Raw genomic sequence first — 26,078 nt, forward strand, 5'->3', positions numbered from 1 at the left:
GATACAGGGTGGGACGTAACCCTAAACTAAGCTTTTGGGTTAGCCATAGCATACAGGGACCTCATATGAGCTAGACAGAGAGTAGTGGCTGCATCATGAATACCCGAATACCACGCTGCACCATGGCGTAACCCATGGAGACTCCCACACAAGCGAGGTGATACATCTAAAACGCGGATGCGACTACACCGACCTTCCGAAACGCGGAAATGTTCTTGATATGTCTAAACTACCACGCCGAGCTATAATGACCATATCGGGTGCATACCTAGACATTGAGCGAGTACCGAGCGTGTTGCGCCACCCCATCTGTGGATAGCATTCTGGTGTGCCGTGGCTTGCTTGATCTATTGTCTATTATCTTTCCTTCACCTAGTATACTTCTTAAATCAGGAATAAATACTGACCTGCATGACTGTACTTTGTCTCGAGCTGGTATAGAGCTTGCTTTACCCTGTGCTACCAGGCACATCTAAGTATCTTTTGATGTATTGGGGCGTCAAGAACTCTATCAGCCTGTCTTGGCCACCCATGAGAATAATGCATCGGATATCATTGTAATCAAAGAAGGCGCACGCTCCCCAGCAACTCGCCGGTGAAGCCAACTAATAGCTATACATACATACGCGCGGTGAAAGGGGGGACTATGAATGGAAGCTTTGTTGATAAATACCGACTGACGACTTACTCTCTCGGCATTTTCTGATTTACGCAGGATGAGGCAGATATATATTCCTCTCCCGTGAAATCTTAATGTAAGGCACAGGCCTTTACTGGACCACGTGACGCTATGCATGGCTGAGCATAAAGCTGCGAGGATTGAATGTGGTCTTTTTGTACGACCTGACAAGAAACCCATAGGCAGCTATGCTACATTCGCCATTAAGTCCTTGGCATGCTTCCTAGAAACACATCTATGGTGCAGTAGCATTGTGGTCAAGGGTAGTCATGTGGTTTCCTTCGGTGGTATACTCCACATCCATCCATCGTTATCGTCGTAGTCTCTACACAGCGGCCACTTGTTGGTGCACGTGACAACGTCTCTTTTGATAAAGCATGAGTCCTGAGGGAGTGTCCCATGGCCATGTAGGACTCTCTTGTTAAGCCCATTGTGTTATTGAGTAGGTAGAATATATATGTAGAATATCTATCGTCGGGGTTTCCATCTTGGGACTATTATACATGAAACACGTACTAATCTTGCGCAACGCCCAGGTATCCAATCCCCACATCTATTTCTAACGGTATAGAGCTAATAGAATGTAGATTGTCTTCATGCAGTATAATATGGAACATGACTGGTTGTCACAGCCAATGCTGCCTCCCTAAACAATAGCCACTCAAGTGAGCAACTGCCAGTGCCTGTGCAATGTGCCCGTTGGTAAGAAAGTGCCTGTCGCAAGCAGGTCTCAAGTGACAGATCCGACGGGGACTAGCACTTGGCAAGTTATGTGCTTGCAACTCCAAGCCTGCCTGTATTATATGGCGTAGACGAGGAACCTTTGCAGGCAACGTCGCAGACAATTGAAAGTCCCCATCCCCATCTCCGCCCCAAATAATCATTCTGTCAAACGGGGGCAACACCCGACACACAACATGACAAACATCTGGCTGATCCAAGATTTGAACTCATCGTTGCTCCCTGGCGCAGATGTAGGTGTGTGTCTATGTTGAACATAGAGGCATCGTTATGTGGTCTAGCAGTTCCGACTGCGCAAGGAGCGTTCACACTCGCTCCAGGTGGCTCTCGTCACAGGAGGCACAACTAGTCAACAGCGACAAGTTAGAACACGAGGCTCACAATCATTTCGAAAAACAACGGTACGTAGTCACTCTCACCGATGGTTTCTCAATCCGAGTGAGCTTCGCCAGGGCATCCTCACCCCCTGGACGGCGCGATAAAATAAGGGTGGCGGCCTCGTGGCTCCTGTTAAGAAACGACATTGTTTCGATTGAGGCTCGAAGCGGCCCGTTGGGCAGAGTGCTCATGGTGAGCTCCCCAGGCTCTGTCATCAGAGCGATGCCCTTCGCACACTGGACGATGCCTCAAAATGGTGGTGGCAACTAGGCCACGCAGCTATGCGCTGCTAGCATTACGACGGCCAGATCGTGGCACAGTTATTGTGGAGAATGGGAAGGAGAAAGAGGCATTGAGGGGATGGAAACAGAAGGAGAGTTGCAAACCAGAAGCAGCAAACAAGCAAACAGCAGGTCATGTGAAGTTTCCATGGGTGCAAGGTGCCTGGGGCAGCCCATTCACTGTCCTGAGTAGTACCAACATGGCGACACCTTTTATGCTACTAGTCTTGAGGGTAGTAAAACAAAGAACTATAGAATATGGGATATTGTTGAACTTGATTAAATATGTACATTCGTCTATGTGGCTGTAATATATAGATCGAGATATCTCTATATCTATAAACCAAATCCGGCTGCAATCACCTGTAAGTTGTATAGACATCTAGAAGTAGCCACCCCCAGTGGGTTAGGTGCAACGAAGAGCACCGGTCTCGGATTCAATGTTGATTCCGCTTAGACCGAATTGGAGTTATCAGCGCAGGACCAGGCTGCCGAGCCACCGGACTTGTTATAACTGTCCATGATGGAAACAATCGATCCGTACGTACCCCCGATCATCAGAAAAGTGCCGGACAGAATAACAAAGCCACTCCAGCAGACCATGAAAATCCACTTGGGCGATTTGCTGATCTTGCCCTTGCTCCAGTTATCATATAACCACATGCAGCCCATCGGTTGGAAGGACATCAGAGTGCCCAGGAGGGCGCCAACCAGGGACACCAGGTCATTGAACACGGGGATCGCACTGGCGATGATGTATGCGACGATCGCGATACCCGAAGTGCAACTGAGCCAGGTCACCCAGTGGATCATGGTATTGGCGGTCAGGTGCCTCGAGCCTTGCAGGAGGCGGATGAAAATATACTTGGCGGGTAACTGGGAATATGTTAGTAAATCAAGACTCTGTCAACCCTTGCCCTTCACGGTTAACTTACATGGATGACAAGCAGTGTGGTCATCAGGAGACCCGGTAGCGCAAAGCCATAGCTGATCTTCTTGACCGTCGGGCCAGCGGAGCCCAGGGCTGGTGAGGAAACGTAGGATCCACAGTAATAGTATACCACACAGCCGATGGCAATATAGACCACCGTCACCACGGACTGGCAAATAACAAGGGATCGGGTATAATGGCGGGGTTCGCGCATCTCGGAGACGATGGAGAAGAAGGCCGGGGTACCTGCATAGGCAAAGACGATCGAGGAGATGGCTGTGATTGCTTGGGTAAAGGTAGGGCTGGCCACGAGCTTATAGTCGGAGACCCAAACGCCGTCTTGTGGTGCTGCAGATGGGCGCTCCTGGAGTCCGACAGCAATCGTGACGATGAAGACTGTGGTAATGTGAGAAATCATTCATTTGAAGCACCCGGGCAGAATAACTCTTACTCGATGTAAGAATGCCGAACAGTCCAACCCATGCGATCCAGCTGATACGACCGAGGGTTTGAATGCTCGCAAGCATGAAGCCCGCAACAGCGGCGACAGCCACGAAGATGGCCGTGCAAGCGCCGTGGGTGGAGACTGCATTGAGCGAGATGGAGATCCCAAGCATTCCAGAGCCAGCGACAAAAATCCAATCTAATCCATCGTTAGAAGGGCCAGGATCCTTCACTCTTTACAGAGAAACTCACAGAGGCAAAATGCCCCGCCGAAAAGAATCCGACCGGGATACCCAAACATGAGGGCCCCAGTGTCATCAATCCCATACACATCCCGGTGGGCCAACTTAAAGACACCCACGATATAGTCGGACCATGTTGTAATCGTAGCAATCGCGCAGAGGACAATGACTCCTGGGATCATGCCGAGGGTGTCGAAGGCTAACGGGATCGAAAGAACGCCCAGACCGATCTGGGTCTTCATCATGAGGGCTGTGGTGCCCAGCCATCCTACCTAATCAAACGGTTAGCTAATTCCCTGAGGGAATGATATCTAATCCCGAGATGCGCATACATTGCGATAATTGGGACCCTCTTCGGTGATTTCTCCAAAAACCGCATCCTCATCGGGACCCTGACCCTTCTCGATATACTCGATGTGGCCCAGTTCGGGGGGTAAGATCTCGTCTTGCTTTTTCTCGGACATATCGAAGACTTGTGGTTGCAATTGTCCCAGGATAATTCAATTTAGTGTCCAAGGGAACAACCGACAGGTGTTTTATGAGGAGTATTTATATCCCTATGCCCCCGGTATCCTTTTTGAAGCGTCCAGTTGCAGCGCCCAGGACATACAGCGACAGATGCCAGGAAAGTTAAATTGCCACTGTCGCCTTCATCCTTCCCAGGGAACGCGTTAACTCTCGACCACCACGAGAGCGGAACGCCAAAACCCTAACGCCCAATCCCGTCGCTTAAGCTTCCGCAAAGTGTACGCTCTAATTAAAATCAACCCGCCCTGGAAAACAGAACCAGGGTGGTTTATCTCCGCAGGTTATGTCATCTCGGTGTGCGGCTGAAGGACTCAGCAGGCTTATTCGCTGTATTTCGATTTTCTGGAGAGCTAACACCACGCAGCGCAGGTGCTGACCCTCATACGAAGTCCATGGCACGCGTGGACGAGGGATGGGTACCACCCCCGGCCGTCTTCCAGATGGCCATACAGACTCGCCAGCGAATGGTGGCAGAGGGATGGCATGATGTCTCCTGGCCGAGTATGGGGCGTGTCCGACTAGGGTCGAGTTAAAACTCTCAGAGTCGTATCCAGTGGCGAAGATCCCCCAGATGAACCGGACCGGTGATTGCGGGGGACCCCACGAATAATACGATAGGACGACCTCGGCAGGACCACCGGAACCGTCATCTCTGGGGTAGAAACACCGCACCAGGTAACAGTTGACGGGAATAGCCTGCCTAGTCAGATCATTCGAGATGATTGTACGGCCGCAGGAAAGCCACCACGGCGCGAACTCGCCACAGGACTGTGTACAATTTACTCCATGAGACCAAGACGCCGCAGTCTAGCCCTCGACGGTTACTTCCAGAAATTCCCTGGTATGCATCCCTTGCAGGCCCAGAACTCTAACGAGTCAAAATTCGGGATATCAGCCATTGGTTTTCACCACAAGACATTCGAGGTCCAGCCTCTCGAGTGCCGCTTTGCGGTGCGGCCGGGGTCTCTTTCTATTCAGGCTATTCTACTCCCACCGACTTTTCGTGCAGGTTTAAGTTTTCTAAATGGCACACTAAGCCTGCAAGCCAGCCGGTCGGCCGGCTAGGCCTGACCTACCGCCCGCCACTGAAGATGCAACTCTGATTAACAGATAGGGTTGAGTTTTCCACGGAGAATGGTTGGTCTGCACAGATAGCCACTGCGGAACGAACTACGGGAGCGTTCCCGAGAATTCGTCTCGTCTAAAACCAATGTGGAAAATCATACGATACCATCGTTCGTGAACTACATGAAGTTGCTTACCTCATCTTTATGCACATAAGTCGTCTCCCAGAAGGCGACCCTGTGTAGTGAGGCTAACTTAAAAAGTAAAAAGCAGGTCTATCGTTTCTGCTTCATACTGCTGCGAGAATTGAACCTCATCCGTCCGACGAGATAGTGTCAGCAACATATCCCTTCAAGCCCCTGCCTCCAGAGGAAAGTGTCACGGTGACCATTGGTTCATTTAGTACTGGCAGCATCGCCGCAATAGCTTTGTTGGGGTCAGGGCTAGGACCCTCTTTATACTACGTCATGTGTCAAAACAGACAACGTCTGACCTCCAAAGACATGCAATGGATCCACTGGTAGCTGGATCCAAAAGGAATGACGTCGGCCAGCCTCGAGGTACCCCAGGTCATAGCTAAAGCAGTGACCTCTAGGTGGGTCTAGGTTGCTGTTGAATGTTGGGAATGTCTTGTGGGTAAAATGTCAACTGTGGGGTAGAGAATGGAGAGGTCTGAGAACCATTCTCCACTTCAACTCTCGAGCTCTCTGGCGTACGGAGCAATATACGCCGGTGCGGACAAGTCTCGATATATTGTGAACCTCTCACGTAGCCATGCCCAAAGAGGAATCTCCGGCTTCCTATCGATAATTAGGACGTTTCAGCCTATCGTCATTCCCAATTGGGAATTGATTTACCTTACGCCGATAACGGTGTACGTAATATGATACTACGCAATGTAAAATGTGTCGACTGGGAGCACATGAAATGTTGCGGTGGAAGCACAGACAAACTTGGGCATAATGTTCGGTAGAGCAGCTGTATACCCTCTCTCTTTGCAATCCGGAGTGGTAATAGTTAGTCCACGCGCTTTAGAGACAGGTTCAACCAATCGTCACCACACCTATGCTCGACCATCAATGTGGGGTCACACGCAGATAATGGCCGGGTACTGGATTTCAACTCGATCCATGTCAAACCAGTCGCAGAACTACTGGAACGAACAAAAAGTGGGGTACATCTTGATTGCTCTATACACTGGTTACCACAGTGACTGAGGCATTTGATTGAACTGCCGTCTTTTCAGATCCTCAAGATGAAGTCATCTCAGGATAGTTAGGCATATCTCATCGTCCTACTCCGTACAAGAGGCCGGGAACCCTTCCGATGCGTGTAGTCGGGAACGCTGCCGATAAATTTTAAAGTTACTCAAGCCTCAGCGCCTACTCCGATATGGCATGTTTGCCGTTCGTGGCGTTTTGGAAGGCTGTTCGTCCGGCTAACACTTCAGATTAATCTTCCCTTCCCTCGATCCTGCACTGCCCGATATACTTGGAAGGTTTACCAAGCCGCCTTCATACACTTACTTCTTCATCCGATCGTTCAGTTTCCAAATCCCAACCAGTGGCGAACATTCAAAGCCTAGATAATCGCACCTTCAGCGACCCATTGATCTATGCCCCCTGACAGAAGTCACGGTCGCCTTCTGACGAACCGTCGAGAACATAATCTGGAATTTTCTATTGGCAGGGGTGTCAATATCAGCCCCTGTCTAGTATCGGGGAATCGTGTTCAGGGGCAAAACACTCCCCGCGGACATTCACCTCTTGTCTATGGCCGCCACGATCGCCACTAGGTCTTCGGCTAGGGCTGAGTGACAATGAAGGCAACACTACGGTATCATAATACACTATGATGGGCAAGGGTAGTCAGAATGGTATTGTGATATCAGGGGAAGCGACGTGATGTGCAGAGATACTATCTTTCCCGTGACTCCCGTCCCGTGCTTCAAAATTCGATTCGAACTTATAAAACAAACAGTACCCATAACGATGCCAACGTTGTGATTAACAGCTACCACTAATCAGCAGTGCAGAAAAGAATACCTCGATTAAATACTCAATCGTTCCCGTCGGTGGACTTCTGCAGTGATTCGTGATTTGGTGGGACACATCGTGGCGGCAGTCATGACGCACTGACCAGGGGTCTGTGCTCTGTCTCATGAGAGGCAAATGATTGACGGTACTACGACTGTCGAAGCGATATGGAGACCTTTGATTCTAGACATTAATTTTTGTAAGTTTTCTAATATACAGACAGACCACATAAAAGTGCCGGCTACGAGAAAGTCGACATGGTGCAGTTAGTCCCCCAGGTGGGTGGGTCGGACCTGGGCGGATGCACGATGGAGGCCAGCATGCTCAGCACGGCGAACTCGAGCTTCAGCTTGATGCTGTAGATGGTCGCCTTGAGAATGACCTGCATGAAATAGAATCCCAGGTACTCGAGCAGCACGAGAGCTATATCCATGACAATGGCCATAATGTTGATAATCACGAGCTCGTACAGGATCTTGTGTCGCCGCTTATCTTCGTCAGGGCTAAGCCGAATCATGGACATGGTGTACCAGATATATATGAGGGAAATGGAGGTCTCCTGCACGGTAAACCAAGTCACCTGGATGCGTTCCATCGCCTCGAAGCCGTGCACCCATGGCTGCGACTGTGGCACGTAGCTCGAGCCGACGTTTAACACAGTCGTTGGCACCGCGACCATGAAGAAACCCCATACGATCAACCCGCGCACGAAAGCAAGCACCAGTTTATTCTGAGACACCAAATGTAATCGCGAGTAAAGCACCACCGACTGGTTTGGGACCATCATGAAAAACCCAATGTTCGACAACAGCATGCTCAGCCATAACGGTATGAGATCGAAGAACTGTAAGCACGGTCCGATGGTGGAGGGGATCACACCGAGTACGGCGGATGTCATCAGCGCCCAGAAATATAAACTGTTGTACCGGTGGAAGCTCAATGGGATGAGGATGGATAGCTCGAGGGCATTGTAGAGGGCGACGGACATAAATACGATAAAGCTAATGCGTAGAGCCTCGTGGCCGGGGCCCGAGCCGAAGATCGAGGTCGGCTCCGTATGGGACATGCTGCGAGGGGGATGGACGGGGTGACAGACAGCCCGGAAGGCATTATGGGTGTCTTAACGCATCCAATGTGTCCCATCAGGCCCGGGGAGAAGATGGACCCCATGGCACGTTTTATAGCAGCATCAATCGTGGTTCCAGCCGCTGAGCCAAGTAAACCTTCCTGGGGAAATCGTCACGCGGCCACTTCCCCAGAAACTTAGATTCATTCCGCCACTCCTCCGTGACCAATAATGAATTCCTCTCAGAGAACATGGCCAATAGTCTGCATTCCTTGACTGCTAAATGGGATAAGGTTATCAACGACCTCCGAGGGGGAACGTTACTACTAGTCTTTCGTATGGACGATAAATTTACGGAAACATGGAGGAGGAGAAAACAAACAATCGTGATGATGGGTTTGTTAGGGCTATCAGCATATTCTCGTCCTCTCTACGGGAAAGCATGGTAGAACCCTAATGCCTTAAATACCGAGATCCCTCATGTTATTGTGTCCCACGGAGTGCTCATGAAAATTGTCTAGATGCAACAATGTCTTGTCTAAGATCTAGCTGAAATATGTCTGGTCGATTTTCTGATCATCCTTCCGAATTTTGCGACAGGAATACCTTTAAACTTTGAGTGGGCTGTAATGAAGGGTGAGGTTCAGTTCTGTCTGGCCCTCGACTAGACAGCCAGCCGCTGCCACTATTAGTAGGTCCTCTGGTATCTGAGGAAACTCCTTGTCAAGGAAATTAAATATCCCACTGCGTAGTTGGATATACAACTGGCCTGAAAGAATGTTCAGTTGAAACTTGAGGTGGCCTGAGATACTATCGATATTCTAGACTATCTTAATCAATGATAAAAGGTTAACTCTATCGGGCTATACTTATGGTAATTGGACTTTTTACTAAGTCAAAATCCGGGAAATCAATATGCTATCCACCATGGATATAACATAGTTGAGAGCCAGATAACACATCTCGTTAGCGACAAAGAGAAAGGGAAATGAACAATGAAGAGACCACAGACCGTCTACGCCCTTTTCACGCAGCTTTGTGCACTGACTAAGATACCTACTATAGAGTGCCATGCCCATTGCAAGAGGGTCTGGATACAAATGAGAGATATTTGCCCATGCCAAAATAGATATCCCGTGTATCTTCTTGAAATTGGGTAAGAGGCAATTCAAGCAAGCTTGGAATCCTTCAATACCTTTTTGTGGTCTTGGGTAACGCGGGATTGTTACACTGTGGCTTTAATCATGCTTTGTTTAAGCAATCCAAATGTAGGCCGGCAAGTGGATCTTCCTAATAGTGTGCATTTTAATAAGGAAGAGTCGCATCTCCTTTCCATACAGGTTACACATGTTCATGTCCTTACCTCATTCCTTACTCTTTGGGTATTCCTGGAATAGCGGCTTCTTAACGTTACTGATAAACTGTCGAGCGAAGCCGGATGCCGTAGCTCCTATGATTCGAATCCGAAGTACAATCTAACATTCTACTACATAGAATGTGGGTACGATGTTTCCTTGCAAACATTCATGGACCATTTAATGAAGAGCTCCACTACACTACAGTGGGCAGATATAGTTACTAATCGATTTCCAGCCTCCCAGAGTTTGACTTTGGATTGATGTCTGGTGCTATGTAACGTCTAGAACACGTGCTCAAACGGTCGATCCATGCTGCCTAGTTCGGAGCTATCACTAGCTAGTAGCTATCTAGTGCACAGTAGTCTGGTTCCGGAGCCTCTCAATGCTACTTACTAGATACAGATGAGTTCGGGCTCCAGGTATGAGCCCCTATGTTGAAACTCAGCCCTAAGAAATTATCTAGGCCCCAACGACAATCCTCCTATCGTTCTGTATTGTACAAACTCCACGAAGGCTCCGGAGCTAATGTGCTGAGAAGCCATGATCGATTTTGGCAATTTTGACCAAGCAGCTCGACGGACTAGCATGTACCAGAGAATCTTTTATATTGTCCCCACAAACAACGAATTCTAGTAATAGGGGAACCAGAAAATCCGATCAAGTTCAAAGAAATCTTCTCTTTATTGCGCTTTCTATTTCAACTCGCCCGCTCTTGATGCGGCTTTCACGGAGCACAGCTAGGATCGTGTTGGCAAAGTTCCATTCGAAGTAGGTGCTTTCTGAGGTTCTTACGACAAAGATAGGGGTCTCAACTATTGGGCAGATGTGCGCCAAGCTTCCATCCGCATATAGTTAAAAATGAGTTACATCGTGACTCCGAACACTTGGAACCACCACCTAGGAAGCTCGGGATAACGATTTACTGCTGGAGAAATCTGCATGCAGTACTGTCCGCTGCATCCCCGTTTCAGGTACGTCGCAGTTTCATCTACCCTCCAAAGTACCCAGTTGATATGTGAAACCATCCCGCGACAATATGGTGTGGGCACCTGTGCAACTGCGCCCCCATGCAAGAGCGTTACCAGTCAAGGTAACTATAGTGGCAAGATGAGTCAGAAAAGAGGATAACGCTCAGCGCCAGACCCACACTGAAGAAGATCGTGCACGGGGGCCAAAAAGAAAGGGGCAGCTCATCCTACCTGGGAATCGTTTGACCCGGCCTCTGAGGATTTCTGCTAATGCAGGATAACTCGTATTAGAGCCAACACGAGTCGCTTTCAAATGGAAGAATATTCGCCCAGTGACTGACTCCTAAAGCAAAATCAAATTTACGTTCTGACCACTTGTCAAACGACATGCTTGGCTTCGTATTTCCCAAGCCAAATCTCAAAAGGGAAGAGATCGGCCTAAGAAAGTACTCCGTTATATGGATACTTCGTACAGCCTCAGCCGAGCCTTTCAGTCCTAAGCCTAATCGCCCGCGCCCACAAGGCATACCCTGCTTGAGCCTCGTAAAATCCCGCGCCAATCTCTGACAGTTCACTTCTAATGAATATCAGTGGGGTCCACCATGGCCTCTTAATGGTCCACGCCCGAGGCGGCGTTCGTGATAGGAAATTAGCCTACGCCCGAAGCATGTCTGATTGGGCTTCTAGAAATAGCATCGATGTGTAGGGACTGCGGCTATGATTAGGTTGGATTGAAGGGCTGCAGGACTGTGTTCCAAGTGAGCTGTGATATAAATGCACAAGTAGTCCGCTGAGTCTTCCGCCAAATTACCCTCGTTCCCCCCTATGCCCCGTTCTATCCAAAGTGCTAGAGAATATAACCTTCGCTACTGTCATCATTAACCATGGAGAAAGTACCACCCAGTATGTTGATATTTCTACCCTCGCTGTCAACTTACCTTTTATACTAACGCTAGCGATGACAGCCCCCGTTCCCGTCTACGACCAACAGCCCGAATTTTACCACCACCAGCCAACCGCTCCTCCAAATGCGCACGTCCAGTCTCCAGTACAAGATCCCCACGTCATGGCGGCACCGCAGCCATATTACCATCCTCCCGCCGGTCACCCAAGTGGATATAACTCTGCAACTCCCTTACATGCTCTACAACGGGGCCCTACCCCGGTTGATTGCCCAATCTGCGGAGTCCGTGAGATGACCAGAACCGAGGCAGAGTCAGGAAACACAACGCAGTACGTATAGTGATATCAAGAGCCTCGGAGTAGGGTGAAAGCTAACGAAGAATAGTGGTTGGGCTGCGGTGATTTGCTGTTGTTTCTGTCTGGGATGTATCCCATACCTGATGTCCTCTCTGAAAGACTACAACCATTACTGCGGCCAGTGTGGCACAATGTTGGCCACATGGCATAACAGTGGAAGAGTCGAGGTGCATCAGAACGTGAGGCAATGAAGTTGGCCTGACCTTGTCCTTTATTTGGTTTTTTCGTATCTGCGATCGGCGTTCGGGGGATGTGTTTCGCGGTTGATACCATCTTTATATTAAGGAGAGAGCATGTGCTATGCGAACAATAATGCTGAAAAGAATTCCGATACTAATATGGTCCATGATCAGTCTCTTCTAGTACTGTTTGCAAGCATCTTTCAGCCAACGTAGCGACCGGCAAAGCTCACAAAGCCAAGGCTTTATTTGGCGTATGCACCTTGATTTTATTTAAGATAGAGGTTGCCTCTCCTTTGGCTATCGCTGATCATAAAACTTCCATCAGAATTCAGTTTAATAAAGAATTGGCTGAGTTAGAAGCGTTTGAAGATGGCGCGCGAAGATTGAAGAAATGCGCCAAGAACTGAAGATCATTTTGCATCCGTTAAATCTTATCTGTGGTCACGATAAGATTTGGCGCCATTTCCCCATATCATGGCGACTTTCCACCCAGAATCACTCACTTCATTGCATGCGAATGTCCGTGTCATACCACTGACGCAAGCCCAATGCCCCCAGATCGAGGCCGCGCTTCTCGGGCGTGCGTTTCCTGCCGAAAACAGAAGACCAGATGCTATGAATCAGGCACTGGCGGGCGACCGTGTCTTCGATGCGAACGCCTTCAGCAGAGATGTTCATTTGAGCATCAGCCAACCCTTTCCCGGGAGGATGCTGCTTCCCATACTCCTAGTGTAGACGCAAGGTAGCTCCACTGTCGAAGGTTTTCAAGACGACCTCGTTAATACAATGCAGAATAGAGCAGCTCGAACGAACAGTTGGGGCGTTATTAGAGCGCTTGGGAGAGGACTCCTCTAGTATCATGACTCCGGCCATCGAGCGCTCCGATAACCCAGGACATTTCTTGCACAAGAGTGCAGTGGGTCCAGCACCCAAGTCAGATTATCCCTCGGCTCCACCGGTCATGGTCATCCGTGATCTAGCATCGGATGCGGGAGTAAAATCGCCAGATGCCAACTCCCACGATTCAGTACTAGATGGTCTCATATCGGCCGATCTAGCACTCAATCTCATCACCATGTGCGTTACAGAGGCCCCAAATGCTGTGGTAAATCTGACAGATAAAGCTTTCTAGAGCATTACGGTCGATGGGTGCTTTTCGACCCAGAGAGTGATCCCAAGGTCTTACTTGGCAAGGTTAATCGATCACCACTGCTATTTTCCGCTTGCTGCCTAATCGCTGTCCGACATACAACGGAAAGCCTGGCGACTACTCTAGCCCCGAAGCTCTATCAGAGCGCGCGATCGTTGGTTTCAACAGCATTGCTTGTGTCCCCGCAGCCGATAGAGTTCTTCCAAGCTGCCATCGTCCTTTCATTATGGTCCACGACGGTGGGACAAGTTCCGCTGAGCATCGACAGTTGGCTGCTCAGCGGATTTGCCTTGCAACATTGCCAATCCAGCCTTTTGTTCGATGCAGTCAACACAGCTAACGCGCCCACGGAACTCACGAAAACGGCCCTCGATAACTGGTGTATCTGGAACCACCTCTGTCTAGCACACCTGCAGTATTGCGTCGGCACAAGCAGAAGGTCCATGCTGCAAGCCTCCCAGATACCGAAATGCCGAGCGATAGTGGGCTCCGACCATGCTACGAACTACGAACTGCGCATGGTAGCTGAGATTCACCTGTACTGGACACTGTACAAGCACACATCCAGCGAATCAATCGACCTCTTGAAGTCCATGGCTAGTCTACAGGATTGGAAGAAAGAGTGGCAATCCATGCTTGGTATGAACACATCCTCGAACCAACATCTCACATACACTGACCAAAGTAGAACAACCCCGCGCGCAATTCCTGCTGATGGGCTTCCATTTCGCTCACCTTCTCTTATACGATCAATGTCTCAAATGTAAAACTGCGCGAGCCCGCGAATCAGTCATTTCCGAAATGGTCCGCCACTCACTGGCCATCATTCGCATTGCCATCGACACCGCAGACGACCGTACGCGCCATCTAACTGACCACATCTACCACATGATCACATTCGCTGCAATCATCATCTGCAGGTTGCTGAGCGCATACGAGGACCAATTACTACAGATATACGACCTAGACGAACTAGACTCATTGATACTCAACCTCGTAAGCTGGATGCAGACAATCGGTCTTCCTTGTCACGCAGCGCATACACTCGGCCACGTCATTGGAAAGGTTCATCAGAAGCTGCGCCCAGCGGTCGTCACTCAGCCACTGGCTGCAGAACAAAGTGAAGTATTCTTCGGACAGGATTTGGCGGGCTATTTCCCCGAGTTCTTGGGTGTTGAGACAACAGAAGACGGAAACTGGGATTTGATGCCTAGTTGGGGATTCTCAAGCCCTCCATAGTCTGTACAATTGCAAATGAATCAAATATACCATTGATACTATATATACGTCCTGTCCCAAATACCCACCCCCCTAAACGCCTGGTTCAGAAATCAGCTCACATCCCACAAACCCGTCTCTCGGCCCATCTCAGCCCCAAAAACGCTATCCCCGAAAATGCCCCCGTCAGTTCATGGCCCACGTTCGCCCCTGACCCAATCAGTCCAGCAATGGGCCCGACATACCACGCCACCTTCATCCCAAGCGCAGCGCCCACGAACCCGGCCGCAAAGGCTCCAATAGCTGACCACCCGAAGTGCATCTTCGCAGGATCGTCCCAGGCGTCCAGGTCGTAGCCTTGCCACCCGCGACGGAAGACGAGGTGTTCCTCTGCGACGATGACGATGTGAATGACAGTCCAGTAGCCGATAACGCTTAAGAAGGTCTGCAGTGTGTCCTTGAAATACTGGGCTGCACAACAGCCTACAACCAGGGAGACGACGAAACCGAAGGTGACTAGGGCGATACGGGGGACGCGGAGGGCCCAAGGACCGAAGTTCTGAGCGTGTAGGGCGAAGGAATAGTTGTTTGGGATATTATTCTGGTAGGTTCAGTTCACGTCAGCTCACTACTTCTGGATGTTGTCGTAGCTGGGAGATATGGACAGAGGTATCTACCGGGATTGAACTCAACGCTGCAAGAACCATGAGGAACTTCCCAAATCCACCAGCAGGCTCGAGGGCCATTTTCAGGAGTCCACCTACGCCTGCACTTGCATATGCGGCTTTCCATTCCGGGTTATGTACGGTGGCGCTGAATAACGCAGCGCCGAGAGTTTGGACCAGCACCGATGGAATGAAGATCCCAACGTATGTGGCGCCGAATATCCTCGCCCGGGACGTGTTAATCGGCATACGAACGTTGTAATCCGCGGCACAGTTGACCCATGAGACGGAGAAGGAGAAGATAATAGCCATGAATGATAATATGGCGGCGGCCCTATCCTCGCTGCTTTTGAATTCCTTGGGCTCTGCGCTGCTGAAATGCGAGGCGCCTGTGCCGGCCGTTACGCACCAGACGATCAGCGGTGGGATCCAGATGAAGGTGTCGATTTTGTGGATCCAGTTGATTCCTAAGACGCAGAATATCCAGACAACTGTGCAGATAATGATTACTCCAGCCCAGGTGGGACAGCGTCCGTCGGAGAGGGCGTTGAGCACGGCAGCGCCAGAGATGGAGTTGATTGCGTTCCAGCCTGTGGTGGCGACCATGGAAAAGACCACCACAAGGAGATTGCCCCAGTAGCCAAATGAATATCGCCTGGTTTGTGTTAGCTATCTTCCAGTATACAGATGGATAGGCCATACGAGAAAGTCGTCATGCGGAGCCCCGTGAGTCCGAATGCCGCCGTCCATGCTGGGAGAAGGTCGCTGACGAGGTTAACCACGAGAATGACGATGAAGCTATCCCAGAACTTCAGACCCATAGGTCCTCCAAGGGCTCCAGTGGTAAGCGTGGCCACGGCCATGTTCGCACTCAGCCTGATTCTGTCAGTCAGTAAGGATTCGGGACTGCAGAGTGGATAATGAAACCATACCAGAACGTGCAGGCATTCCAGAAATGGGTGACATTTTCCTGTCGTTGATCCGGCGTAACACGCTCAATACCACCTCTCTCGATAGAAAGGGCTTGTATCCATGCTGAGTTGGTTTTCTCATCGGCTTCTATGCTCGCGGAAGACTTGTAATGTGAATCTGAGATTTGGTCCATGTTGATCAGCACCGAACAATCCCAACAATTTTTCAAACGAAATACTCACCCTCCCGCTAATTTATCCCTCAGTTATATCTGAGATCACGCATATCGCTCATATCACCAGACACCGCGGCATCCCGATAACACGATAATAGCCAAATTGACGCCATATCAGTTACGTAGATCGAGGCTATCTTACCGCGGCATACCGCGGCATGCCGGTCGACCAGTCAAGATCCACAAAAGTTTTGCTATATATACCCCGAAACCCCAATGAAGCACAGGAACACCCAGAACAAACAAACTCTTGCTTTCCCATACATAATACCAGTTAAACAAAAATGGAGCAACACACCCTCCGCCGCCGCGGGTTGGGCCTGCGCGGCACCGACCCCAAAGTCTCCCCCGGTTACATCCTCTACACACCTCTAACATCCCGCACCTCACACCTCATCTCGACGACCGGAAAAGAAATCCACAAATGGACGCTTCCCTACCGTGCCGGCCGACACGCCAGACTACTCCCAGACGGCAACCTGGCCTACAATGGCGCACATCCCGACGCCCCAAACCTCTTCCCCATGTGGGCCAAATACCACGGCGGCGCAATGATCCAAGTATCGCCGTCTGGCGAAGTCCTGCGGGAATACCGCGATCCAAAGGCCCATCATGACCAACACCATCTGCCAGATGGGAAGATCCTCTACACGACCTTGGAAGCGTTGACGCCTGAAGAGGCGGCGAGAGTACAGGGAGGGATTACAGGTAGCGAAGCGCCCGGTGGAATTGTCTACGGCGATTGCATCAAGCTGGTTGAGCCGTGGTCTAGCTCGAATCGATCCTCCTCGGAGGACTTCGAGGGAGATGGGAAAGGCGGCGCAAAGCTTCTGTGGTCTTGGCGGGCAATCGATCATCTTGATCCCGAGCTGTTCCGTATGCATCAGGACTATCCGCGGGAGCATTGGCCGTTGGTCAATAGTGTTTCGTTTGACTCGGATGGGAATATCATCGCCTCGATGCGAAACACGTCATCTGTGGTGGTTATCAGCCGGGAGACTGGTGAAGTGCTTTGGCATCTGACTCAGCCCGTGGTGAACCAGCAACATTGTGCGCATCAGCTTCCATCGGGTGACCTCCTGATTTTTGATAATGGGGTCTTTCGCCCTGGCATCTCGGTGCCATTTACTCGGGCTATTGTGGTGGCGCGCGAGACGAAGGAGATCATTTGGGAATACACGGATCGGAGTACAGGCGGTATTGGACTGTTCACGCCGTTCATGGGCTCTGCACAGAAACTGCCGAATGGGAATGTGGTGCTCTGCGAGGCGGCAACTGGGAGAATCCTGGAGGTTACTGAGTCCGGAGACGTGGTGTGGGAGTTTGTGGTGCCGCAGTTGAGTGATTATACCGCGGTTCTTGGAGAGGGTGAATTGGAGGAGATGAGGAAGATGGGTTTCGCGTATGAGAGCAATGCTATATTTAGAGCGTACAAGTATCTACCCGAGGAGGTACCGTGGCTGAAGGGGGAATAAGACGGCGACCTTCATCATGAAGCAATTCGCTGCAGACACAGATAGAGATGGTATCTCATGATAAAACGCAAAATTCAAATTGGTATCATATATCGAAATTATAGATTATCTAACAAAGACTGTGCATATGGATGAGACAGGCCGTGAAAAGATCGCCAGGCTGATAGTACTGGACGACCGTTCCCTCATAGTACCCCAAGCTTCATCATCAAGGGCGTTTAACGGTACTCGTTCCATCCATCTCCGCCAAGGGAGTATTGCCCATTTCGACCAGCTGGCGGCTGCTGCTCAATTCCGCGCCCACCTTCTCCCCGGGTAGCTCCACACTCTTAACCCCGGCGGCAGGATAACCATATGGAGACACCGAGGACACCTGCGTCTGTGTTTCCGACATGGCTGGCTTCGATGGATCCACGGCCTCGGGGAAAGTTCGCTCGTCTGGGCCAGGAGCTGGAGTGGTATCAGCCGGAGCCGGGGTAGCAGCGTTGCGCTTTCGTCGACCCCAAAAGAAGAACAACGCAGCGAGGATTGCAACGCCGGCAACGGCGCCAATAACGATGCCCGCAATTGCACCACCAGATAGCGAGGAACTCGGGGGATCATCATTTCCGGATTGACCTGTTTCAGTTGCAACCGCACTTGTAGTCGCAGAAGACGTGGTGGCCATCGTGGATGAAGTGCTCGATGTGGATGTCGTACTGGTACTCGCCATACCGTTCGCGCTAATGTCAGCAGGCGGCATCGCATAGACGTTGAATGCAGAAATATTGCGCGATGCAATTTGTTTCCACCTCGTCCCCTCGCACGTCTTTCCGATCTGGTTCTCGCATGTTGCCTCGTCCCAGAATCTCAGGCACCATTTGCCTTCCGGGTTGAATGAGAACTCCTCGCCTTTCTGGTGGTAAATCCTGGTACAGTTTTGTATCGAGTCACCATCGAGTATTTGGGCGCCAGTGTCATTTCGCCAGGTTAACGTCCATGCGTTCGCGCAAGAGAGAAGGGTAACTGTGATGTATGCTAGGCAGAACATTGACAGACGAGCCATGCTTGTGGCCAAGAAGTCGGTTCCCTGGGTCCTGGTGAGTAAATTTCTGACGGCAGATTAGTGGGGTCGGTCTGGGGATAAGTATTAGACGGTTGCACTCTCATGCTGCCCTGCGCAGGGACCAGGCCTTGCCAGCGCAGGCCGCCGAGATGCGTGCAGAATGTCTGCACGGCACATGGTGTGGATAATCTTTACTCAAACCGGAATCCCCAGAAATTTGACGGCCTCTCAAACGCGGGCACACGAGCACTCATGCAGATACAAGGTGATTATTATCACAAGGCGAGAAATTGTTGCGAGGTTAACCGTGGTAACATTCGGAGACGGGAAGAGCCTCCATCAGGGCACGATCTCCGATTATTGGTCTGCGACTGGAGCCCGAGGCCACCCCTCGTGCGGTCTGGTGGGTGTTTTGTCCCTTTTGTTATTATACAAGATTCTTGGCCCTGCAACTGGCATTGGCAAAGGGGCTGATTGGTGGCTGATCTGCCGAATACGAGGGACTGGATGCAAGGTGGATATTAGTCCTTCAATTAGGTCAAGTTTGAAGGGGAGTTGGGTGGATTGAGTAAAGGAGGTTCCGTCAAGGTTGGCACTAGGCGGGGAAATGAATGGGTCTATCAGAGGGGACAGTGGGAACAACACCCCCAGCTGTCAAGAGATCAACGCTCTTGAAAAGTTTGAATGCCGCAGTTGAAGTTGAAGTTGAAATTGAAGTTGAAATGCTAGCATGTTGCCGAATTGGGATCTGCATACATGACTAATCGCTTCCATGCTTCACGTGCATCAATGCCCAAACAGGAAGGCCTCAGCATAAAGCCCTGAGCCCTATGAGGCGTATGCATTTCTATCATCCAACTGATCGATGAGAGATTCGAGGGGCTGTCTCGAGTCGCTCACGCAACTGACAGGATTCGGCGATGAGCTAACGTAGTATTTCTTACGTCAATGACGTCACTATCTCACGCATACGCTGACAACCAGACTGACAGCCACAAATCGGTTTGCAGGGGACAGTAGGAACCGCCCTGTTATATATGAGCCTTGAAACTCTCGACTATCAACCGGTCACTCACCTAACAAGCCCCCTCTCCTGACACCTTATGTCTTTATGACACTATCCATGGGTATGGTTGCAGTGGTGACGCCAGCGGGACCTACGGGACCCGAAGCTTACCGCCGCTTTGCTCTGGAAAGTCAACATTATACTCTCTGTTTAGTGACGTGTGAGAGACTGGCATCAGTAACTTGTGGAAGGGCTATCACCTGTCCGCCTCGTGTGGAGCTCAAAAGTCCAGAGAGGTGGTCAATATATACCACCAAGTGGGGTGCGCGGATAGCCCGAGAGGGTCAAGCAGTTCAACTCTTAAGGTTATTCGATTTGTGGGGAAGTGGCAGGATATACTCTGACGGTAGTCGAGTAGTTACTGTTTCTATGAAATAGCCTTCCATGAAGCCTCCACCAGGCAGGGTGCAATTCGCCAATGGCCTTACAGCATGAACATCACAAACTGTAAAATAAAAGTATAACCTTACAAAACCCATTAACTGTATCACTTAAGCTTTGATACTCATTGGGATGCTCTATTTAGCTCTCAGCCCTGGTCCTTAATACCAAGTCCATGAGGTTGCATAAACTCGTCTCTTCCACGTCATTCCCATCGCAGCTTCCGCGGCTCCCGACATGTGCAACAGGCCTCTCCCTTACATGCCCCAATTCACGTCTCTGCTGTCTCTGACCTCTCTGTGGTCTGCTTGACACGTCGTTGGTTTCCTGGAATTTTCTTGACGGGATATAAACTACCCCTCTGTCGTGCGTTAAGGGATATTGCTTCCCACCAACTTCGTAAGCACCGCGAATTCTATACCCAGAACGGTGGAGAGAACTAACACGGAGTTAGACGATGCCTGCAATTCAAGCCCTAACCCCCCATATCCGGGATGAAATTGTGAAACGCAGCAACTGGGCTGGGGAGAATCCGGGTGTCATCCTAGTATTCTGTATCGTCTTCATCGTGGCGGTTGGCATCGTTTCTCTATTCGCATACCGACTTTGGATGAAACGGAAAGCAAAGAAGCAGTCCTTTGAAGTGCAGGAACGGAAGTAACCAACCGCATAGTGAGAATGAACAGCAAAGGCATGAAGCCCATCTGACGGGAATGTGATTCATATCCGTTTGGCCCTGACCAATCTGGCATTGGCAATGCCCACCCCTGTTTATTTGCGGATATAGCCTGGCTGCAGACTCACGGTGGACGATTAATATTGGGTGAATGAGGCATATGGTATATGGCATTTCGTTTGTCGTCTACGAGTATATCTGATAAGATCTATAATGATAATCTGGGAGCTTGTTCTTCAACATATCCACGACAGAAATGGATCCGAACTATTTCCGGTTAATACCTTGGATTTGCGCAGATACGACCCGTCATGAGACCGTTTGCTTGGCATACTTAATATAGCCACTGCCGCTTTTCATTCGTGGGTGCAATACGAGATTGTGGCACCGATTGATATCAACGTCTCATCGCTCGACAATACTTAATTTTCTTCTTTTCACACTGCCTTTCCACCTCGTTACCGAGCTTCCCCTACCGTAGGCAAGATGCCCAGTCTTCTTTATGTCTCCTCCGTTTTCCTAGCCACGTCCTCTGCCACAGTGACATATCTTTATTTCCTCCACCGTTCTCTTGGGCATCGAATCCACCACGAGTTTCACCAAAGCGAACTCCCTGAATCCGTTTCTACAATCGTATCGCTTCCCGCAGAGGTGTCTCGTGGAGAATGTCGCACATTCTATGACCATGCTTCCCGTCGCGTTGCGCGCAAATTACTTCCGGCGCAAAGGCTGGAAGACTTATTCTCACTGCTGCTACGTCGCAACATGACAGCTTTCTCTCGTTTTCCACAAGCTTGGATACTGAGATTGACTGTCGCACCTGCAGACCGTATAACCTTCCATGCATCTCATATCCGATCACTACAGTTCAAAGAAGGTGATCTCGTCTGTGGGCTTTACCGTGTCCAAGAACGGACGCCTAACAAAGCCGTGCTGGAGTTGCTATTCAACGGGGAGGTCAGCGGACGATTGATCATTCGGTTCTGGGAAGAAGGCGAGGACGTAGTATTTTGCACGGAGACCATCATGTGGACAAGCAAGGTAAACCCCGGACAACGAAAGAGGGCCATCGTGCCACTAGAGAATCCCGTGCTGAGGTTTCTCCATGAAATGGCTGCATGGTGGTTGATTGATTCTGGTGTCAAGTATCTGCTGGATCTTAAGGGGAATACACAGTTGTTGGAGGGACGATCGTGTTGAATGGAGATGTCTCTGAGGTTCCTGTTTCTTTGATACCACCAAAGCTTGGGAACAAAGAAGCTAAGGACCATCAATTGTTATGGGGGATATTTCTTTATGGCTTTGTTCCCATGCCCCTGCTTTCGCAGTGAACACTATTGTTGGTCGAAGGTATATAACACCTTCCACAAGTGATTGTATTGCCTTTTCCCATGCCTTCCTCAGCTACCATCCCTCTCTACTCTGCTCCTATAGCGTCTACATCATCCACACGAGCTGCCATGTGCTTGTGTACATTCCACCACTACCCCTGCGGACACATTGCATCGTTCACCTTTGAGAGCTGTATCGATACAACCAACTTTCTGCGCGCAAATATCAACCCACTTAGCCATCAGAACATTAAAAAGCTCGACTTGATAAATGCAAGGCATCCCCATCGTTGTTTCAAGTGTGAGAGGAACCTGAGAGACACACCATCGTCCAACAGCAACGAGTCGGTGAAAGCAGCAGATTCGAAATATATACCGCTTGAGGGGGACACGGCAGACTTCCCCATCGTAAGCAACGAGGTGGTCATAGCATCTATGAATCAGAGCAGCTATTTCTCAGATTGGGATGCTGACATTTCCGGCTCGGACGCGCGCCCTGCGCCCTTCACGTCACGCGTTAGCAAGCTGTGTCGGTTAGGGAGACGCAGAAAGCATAGGCGCAACAATGATATTCACCGTCACTCAACAGTTGCACCTCATCGCGTGCCTTGTCTGAGCCGCAGGATCAAAACTATGTCTAAGGACATCGCAGCCACCGCTGAGGAGGATCCCGGATACGAGGCTGAAGATGACGAGCGCGGTCGAAACATCCTCAAGCGCAGGAAGTATCCTCCGAGATGCATTTATGAACTCCTCGGATCGGTTCCTGAACCTGATGAATCTGAATACGATACCGCGCCTGAGTCTTCTTCGCCTCCGAGCGAGGGAGATTCGTCGAATCTCTCGCACGAAAGATTACTTACTGCTATGGAGGCGGGGACCATGAACCCCGGATATGGGCCTTTCTGTCACATAGCTGTTCAAGCACCTACACCTCATCGTCCAGGGACCAGACCAAAATTCTTGTGTGTTGGTAGTCAAGATAGTTGTCGTTCCGCCCTAACGAACTTGCGCTTGACAGAACCCACACGCGAGGATACTATGTCACAGCCGTGCTTGTAAGCTCTAATCCCTGGGGATCGGTAACGATCTAAGCAGTATAGTGCTGTAAGCTTCGCATGAGAGAGAAATATGGTATGCTACGGCCGGAGGAGGCTATGAACATTTGAGGCGCTTCGGTGGTGGAGCTCTCCTCAAGCAGCCCGACTATAGACCATTTGTGTGATATTTAACGAGAAATCCGATTTGTTAATCTTGCTTTCTGCGGATTGGGACATGCCGCGACTACAGACATATTACTCTCGTCTAATATTGTAATTAAACAATAATCCAAGGATCCAGATGGCGAGTTCATCTACACGTTGGTAGCTTCAGGTAATAGTATTTTTTTTTAATTATTTAGAAAGGCTCTGTGATTACCATGGATCTAGTCTATACATGAGATTCCTGAAGAGTCCCAAGCTGAAAACGACACTTCTCTTGTATAGTGGTGAGCAATATTGTGACACGGGAGGTGGATATATATTTTGGCAATGGGGAACCCAGGGTGGTACAGATATATGTGTTTCTCCCCAAGCTATGACGGCAATTATGTACCACTCTTCTAATGTGGTCTCTTGGGTACTGTTTTAACGGACGGAGATTCAGTTCTTATCCAGAATTTACAGCTAGAGGGACTCTGCTTTGTTGTTTTATGGAGACCAAAAGAAAATGGAACGCAGGGCGGCATTAGTCATCCGTTGCTGCCTGAGTCACGTTCGGCCTCGGCCTCGGGGTCTGCTGACCAACATGACATCACGATTATCCCCTGCTAGGGTTGAATGTGTGAAAAGACCTACATTCTCGACCTCAGATCAGAAATGGAATGCTGCAAGGTACATAAGGACGACAGTGCCCCAAACCGTCAGGAACCAAATCATCACAGCGTCATTCAACATCCTCGAACGCCTTCCACAAAATGACCATCGCTCTCCTGATCATCGGCGCCACCGGCAAACAAGGTGGTGCCGTAGTCGACGGGCTACTCGCCGAGGACGCAGATGTGGAGATCCTCGCCGTCACCCGGAATGCCCAATCCCCATCGGCCCAGAAACTGGCCCAGAAGTCGGACAAGGTTAAGCTGGTTCAGGGCGATCTCAACAATCCTGCCGGGATCTTTGAAAATGCCAAGAAAGCCTCATCCTTACCGGTTTGGGGTGTCTTTAGTCTTCAGGTAAGGAAATATTTAGGGATGACTTGTACAAAAAAATAGGGTAGGCTAACCAAGGGGATCGAAATCAACAGAGTCCCTTCACCAAGGGCGAGAGTCTCGAAAGCGAAGAACGCCAAGGCAAGGCCCTGATCGATGAGGCTATCAAACAGCGTGTGCAACACTTCGTCCAAACGTCTGTGGACCGCGGTGGCGATGCATCGACCGATAACCCCACCAACGTGCCCCATTTCGTGACGAAGCACAATATCGAACAGCACCTCTTCGAGAAAACCAAAGACGGTTCTATGGATTGGACCGTCCTGCGACCCGTGTTCTTTTTCGACAACCTTACACCAGACTTTATCGGCAAAGTGTCCTTCACAGCCTGGGACGCATATCTACAGGGAAAGCCGCTCCAGTGCATCGCGACTAGCGATATCGGCATCATTGCGGCGAAGGTCCTCTTGCAGCACGACCGATTCAAGAACCAGTGTCTCTCCCTGGCAGGCGATGAGCTTACCTTCGAGCAGATGGCGAAGAAGTTCAAGACCCAAACGGGGCAAAGTGTGCCAACTACGTTCCGTTTCGTGGCCTATTTTATTATGCTGATGGCCAAGGATTTGAAGCTTATGTTTAAATGGTTCCATAATCATGGTTATGGTGCGGATATCAAGCAGGTCAAACAGATCCATCCGGGATTGAAGGATTTTGATACCTGGTTGAGGGACGAAAGCCAATTTCTCAAGCATTGAAGTGTGATACCTATTTTTAGTTTTGAATAATGTTTACAGTGCACAATTATTTTAATCACTGTTCCCTTGATATAATGTATTTAATCTGTCTGTTTCATCAGGCGATAAAAGTGAAATTCACTATTAATTCAAAAGTACGAAGAAGTCAAGATACATACATCGACGTAAACATATAGACAGGATAATTTCACGCCCACTTACTCCCATGCCAGTATCCCCGCTCTCCGCAGACAGGAGGCTCTAGTTCGCCTTCAAGTGCTGCCCACGAGTGTTCCTGTGATAAAGCCGAGCAGCAAAGGCAAGAAGACATTCTGGGTCTTGAGCACAGAAATCCATTACCCTATGAGTGTACTCCTTGGCAGTTCGCAACTGGTCTTCGGGCGCATCCGTCCCAACTACACCCACTGCATGGCCGCCCTGCAACTGACTCGCCAAGCGGGAGCGAGAAATATAGCCTGTGATGGTAGAAACACCAAAGCTGAAAGTCCTGAAAAGTCCATCCACAGCAGCGCGAAATACCGGGGACTATCAATTGGGGTCGATCTAAGTGCGACATACTCGGGGGTGGCAGACCCCAGAAACAATTATCAACGACCCTGGCCTCTGTACTTGTTGATACGTATTCTGTCGTGAGTCGAAGAAATATTCCCCGACTCGCATTTATAACTGGGTCCTCAACTACAACCAAGCTGAATACGTCTCGACCCAGTGCTTGTTGACCATGATATAATGCCAAGCGGCTAGTAATGCGCGACTAGGCACCAGATCCATGTAAAGGGGAACCGGCTCATGGTAGACGTATGAAAAGCCACACTCTGCGCT

General features: G+C 50.0%; 10 protein-coding genes across 10 annotated transcripts; 6 read left to right on the top strand and 4 right to left on the bottom strand.

Annotated features, from left to right (window-relative positions):
* Nucleotides 1–2,532: 2,532 nt before the first annotated feature.
* ABOM_002667 (amino acid transporter) lies at nt 2,533–4,160 on the bottom strand (the record flags this gene model as incomplete). The annotated part of the gene is made up of 5 exons (XM_022529797.1): nt 2,533–2,955; nt 3,015–3,406; nt 3,462–3,653; nt 3,707–3,968; nt 4,029–4,160. 5 exons carry the CDS (start codon nt 4,158–4,160, stop codon nt 2,533–2,535), a joined length of 1,401 nt encoding a protein of 466 aa, XP_022391668.1.
* A 3,406-nt stretch (nt 4,161–7,566) lies between these two features.
* Nucleotides 7,567–8,391, bottom strand: ABOM_002668 (uncharacterized protein; the record flags this gene model as incomplete). The annotated part of the gene is made up of 1 exon (XM_022529798.1): nt 7,567–8,391. The coding sequence occupies one exon, from the start codon at nt 8,389–8,391 to the stop codon at nt 7,567–7,569; it is 825 nt and encodes a 274-aa protein (XP_022391694.1).
* Nucleotides 8,392–11,601: 3,210 nt separating this feature from the next.
* On the top strand, nt 11,602–12,168 carry ABOM_002669 (lipopolysaccharide-induced transcription factor regulating tumor necrosis factor alpha; the record flags this gene model as incomplete). The annotated part of the gene is made up of 3 exons (XM_022529799.1): nt 11,602–11,620; nt 11,683–11,950; nt 12,006–12,168. The coding sequence occupies 3 exons, from the start codon at nt 11,602–11,604 to the stop codon at nt 12,166–12,168; spliced, it is 450 nt and encodes a 149-aa protein (XP_022391665.1).
* A 465-nt stretch (nt 12,169–12,633) lies between these two features.
* Nucleotides 12,634–14,548, top strand: ABOM_002670 (fungal specific transcription factor domain-containing protein; the record flags this gene model as incomplete). The annotated part of the gene is made up of 4 exons (XM_022529800.1): nt 12,634–12,890; nt 12,952–13,236; nt 13,284–13,948; nt 13,998–14,548. The coding sequence occupies 4 exons, from the start codon at nt 12,634–12,636 to the stop codon at nt 14,546–14,548; spliced, it is 1,758 nt and encodes a 585-aa protein (XP_022391737.1).
* A 97-nt stretch (nt 14,549–14,645) lies between these two features.
* Nucleotides 14,646–16,297, bottom strand: ABOM_002671 (purine-cytosine permease family protein; the record flags this gene model as incomplete). Its single annotated transcript, XM_022529801.1, has 4 exons — nt 14,646–15,128; nt 15,205–15,847; nt 15,895–16,068; nt 16,125–16,297. 4 exons carry the CDS (start codon nt 16,295–16,297, stop codon nt 14,646–14,648), a joined length of 1,473 nt encoding a protein of 490 aa, XP_022391738.1.
* Nucleotides 16,298–16,623: 326 nt separating this feature from the next.
* ABOM_002672 (uncharacterized protein) lies at nt 16,624–17,814 on the top strand (the record flags this gene model as incomplete). Its single annotated transcript, XM_022529802.1, has 1 exon — nt 16,624–17,814. The coding sequence occupies one exon, from the start codon at nt 16,624–16,626 to the stop codon at nt 17,812–17,814; it is 1,191 nt and encodes a 396-aa protein (XP_022391735.1).
* A 208-nt stretch (nt 17,815–18,022) lies between these two features.
* Nucleotides 18,023–18,859, bottom strand: ABOM_002673 (EGFR-like transmembrane domain-containing protein; the record flags this gene model as incomplete). The annotated part of the gene is made up of 1 exon (XM_022529803.1): nt 18,023–18,859. The coding sequence occupies one exon, from the start codon at nt 18,857–18,859 to the stop codon at nt 18,023–18,025; it is 837 nt and encodes a 278-aa protein (XP_022391736.1).
* Nucleotides 18,860–21,468: 2,609 nt separating this feature from the next.
* ABOM_002674 (uncharacterized protein) lies at nt 21,469–22,182 on the top strand (the record flags this gene model as incomplete). Its single annotated transcript, XM_022529804.1, has 1 exon — nt 21,469–22,182. One exon carries the CDS (start codon nt 21,469–21,471, stop codon nt 22,180–22,182), a length of 714 nt encoding a protein of 237 aa, XP_022391741.1.
* Nucleotides 22,183–22,373: 191 nt separating this feature from the next.
* On the top strand, nt 22,374–23,407 carry ABOM_002675 (uncharacterized protein; the record flags this gene model as incomplete). Its single annotated transcript, XM_022529805.1, has 2 exons — nt 22,374–23,278; nt 23,335–23,407. 2 exons carry the CDS (start codon nt 22,374–22,376, stop codon nt 23,405–23,407), a joined length of 978 nt encoding a protein of 325 aa, XP_022391742.1.
* An 815-nt stretch (nt 23,408–24,222) lies between these two features.
* Nucleotides 24,223–25,256, top strand: ABOM_002676 (NmrA-like family protein; the record flags this gene model as incomplete). The annotated part of the gene is made up of 2 exons (XM_022529806.1): nt 24,223–24,525; nt 24,597–25,256. Coding segments are annotated over 2 exons (963 nt in total), but the record flags the coding sequence as incomplete, so codon positions are not given.
* Between the last annotated feature and the right edge of the window lie 822 nt (nt 25,257–26,078).

The sequence above is a fragment of the Aspergillus bombycis genome, assembly GCF_001792695.1.
Source record: "Aspergillus bombycis strain NRRL26010 chromosome Unknown contig00019, whole genome shotgun sequence".
NCBI lineage: Eukaryota > Fungi > Ascomycota > Eurotiomycetes > Eurotiales > Aspergillaceae > Aspergillus > Aspergillus bombycis.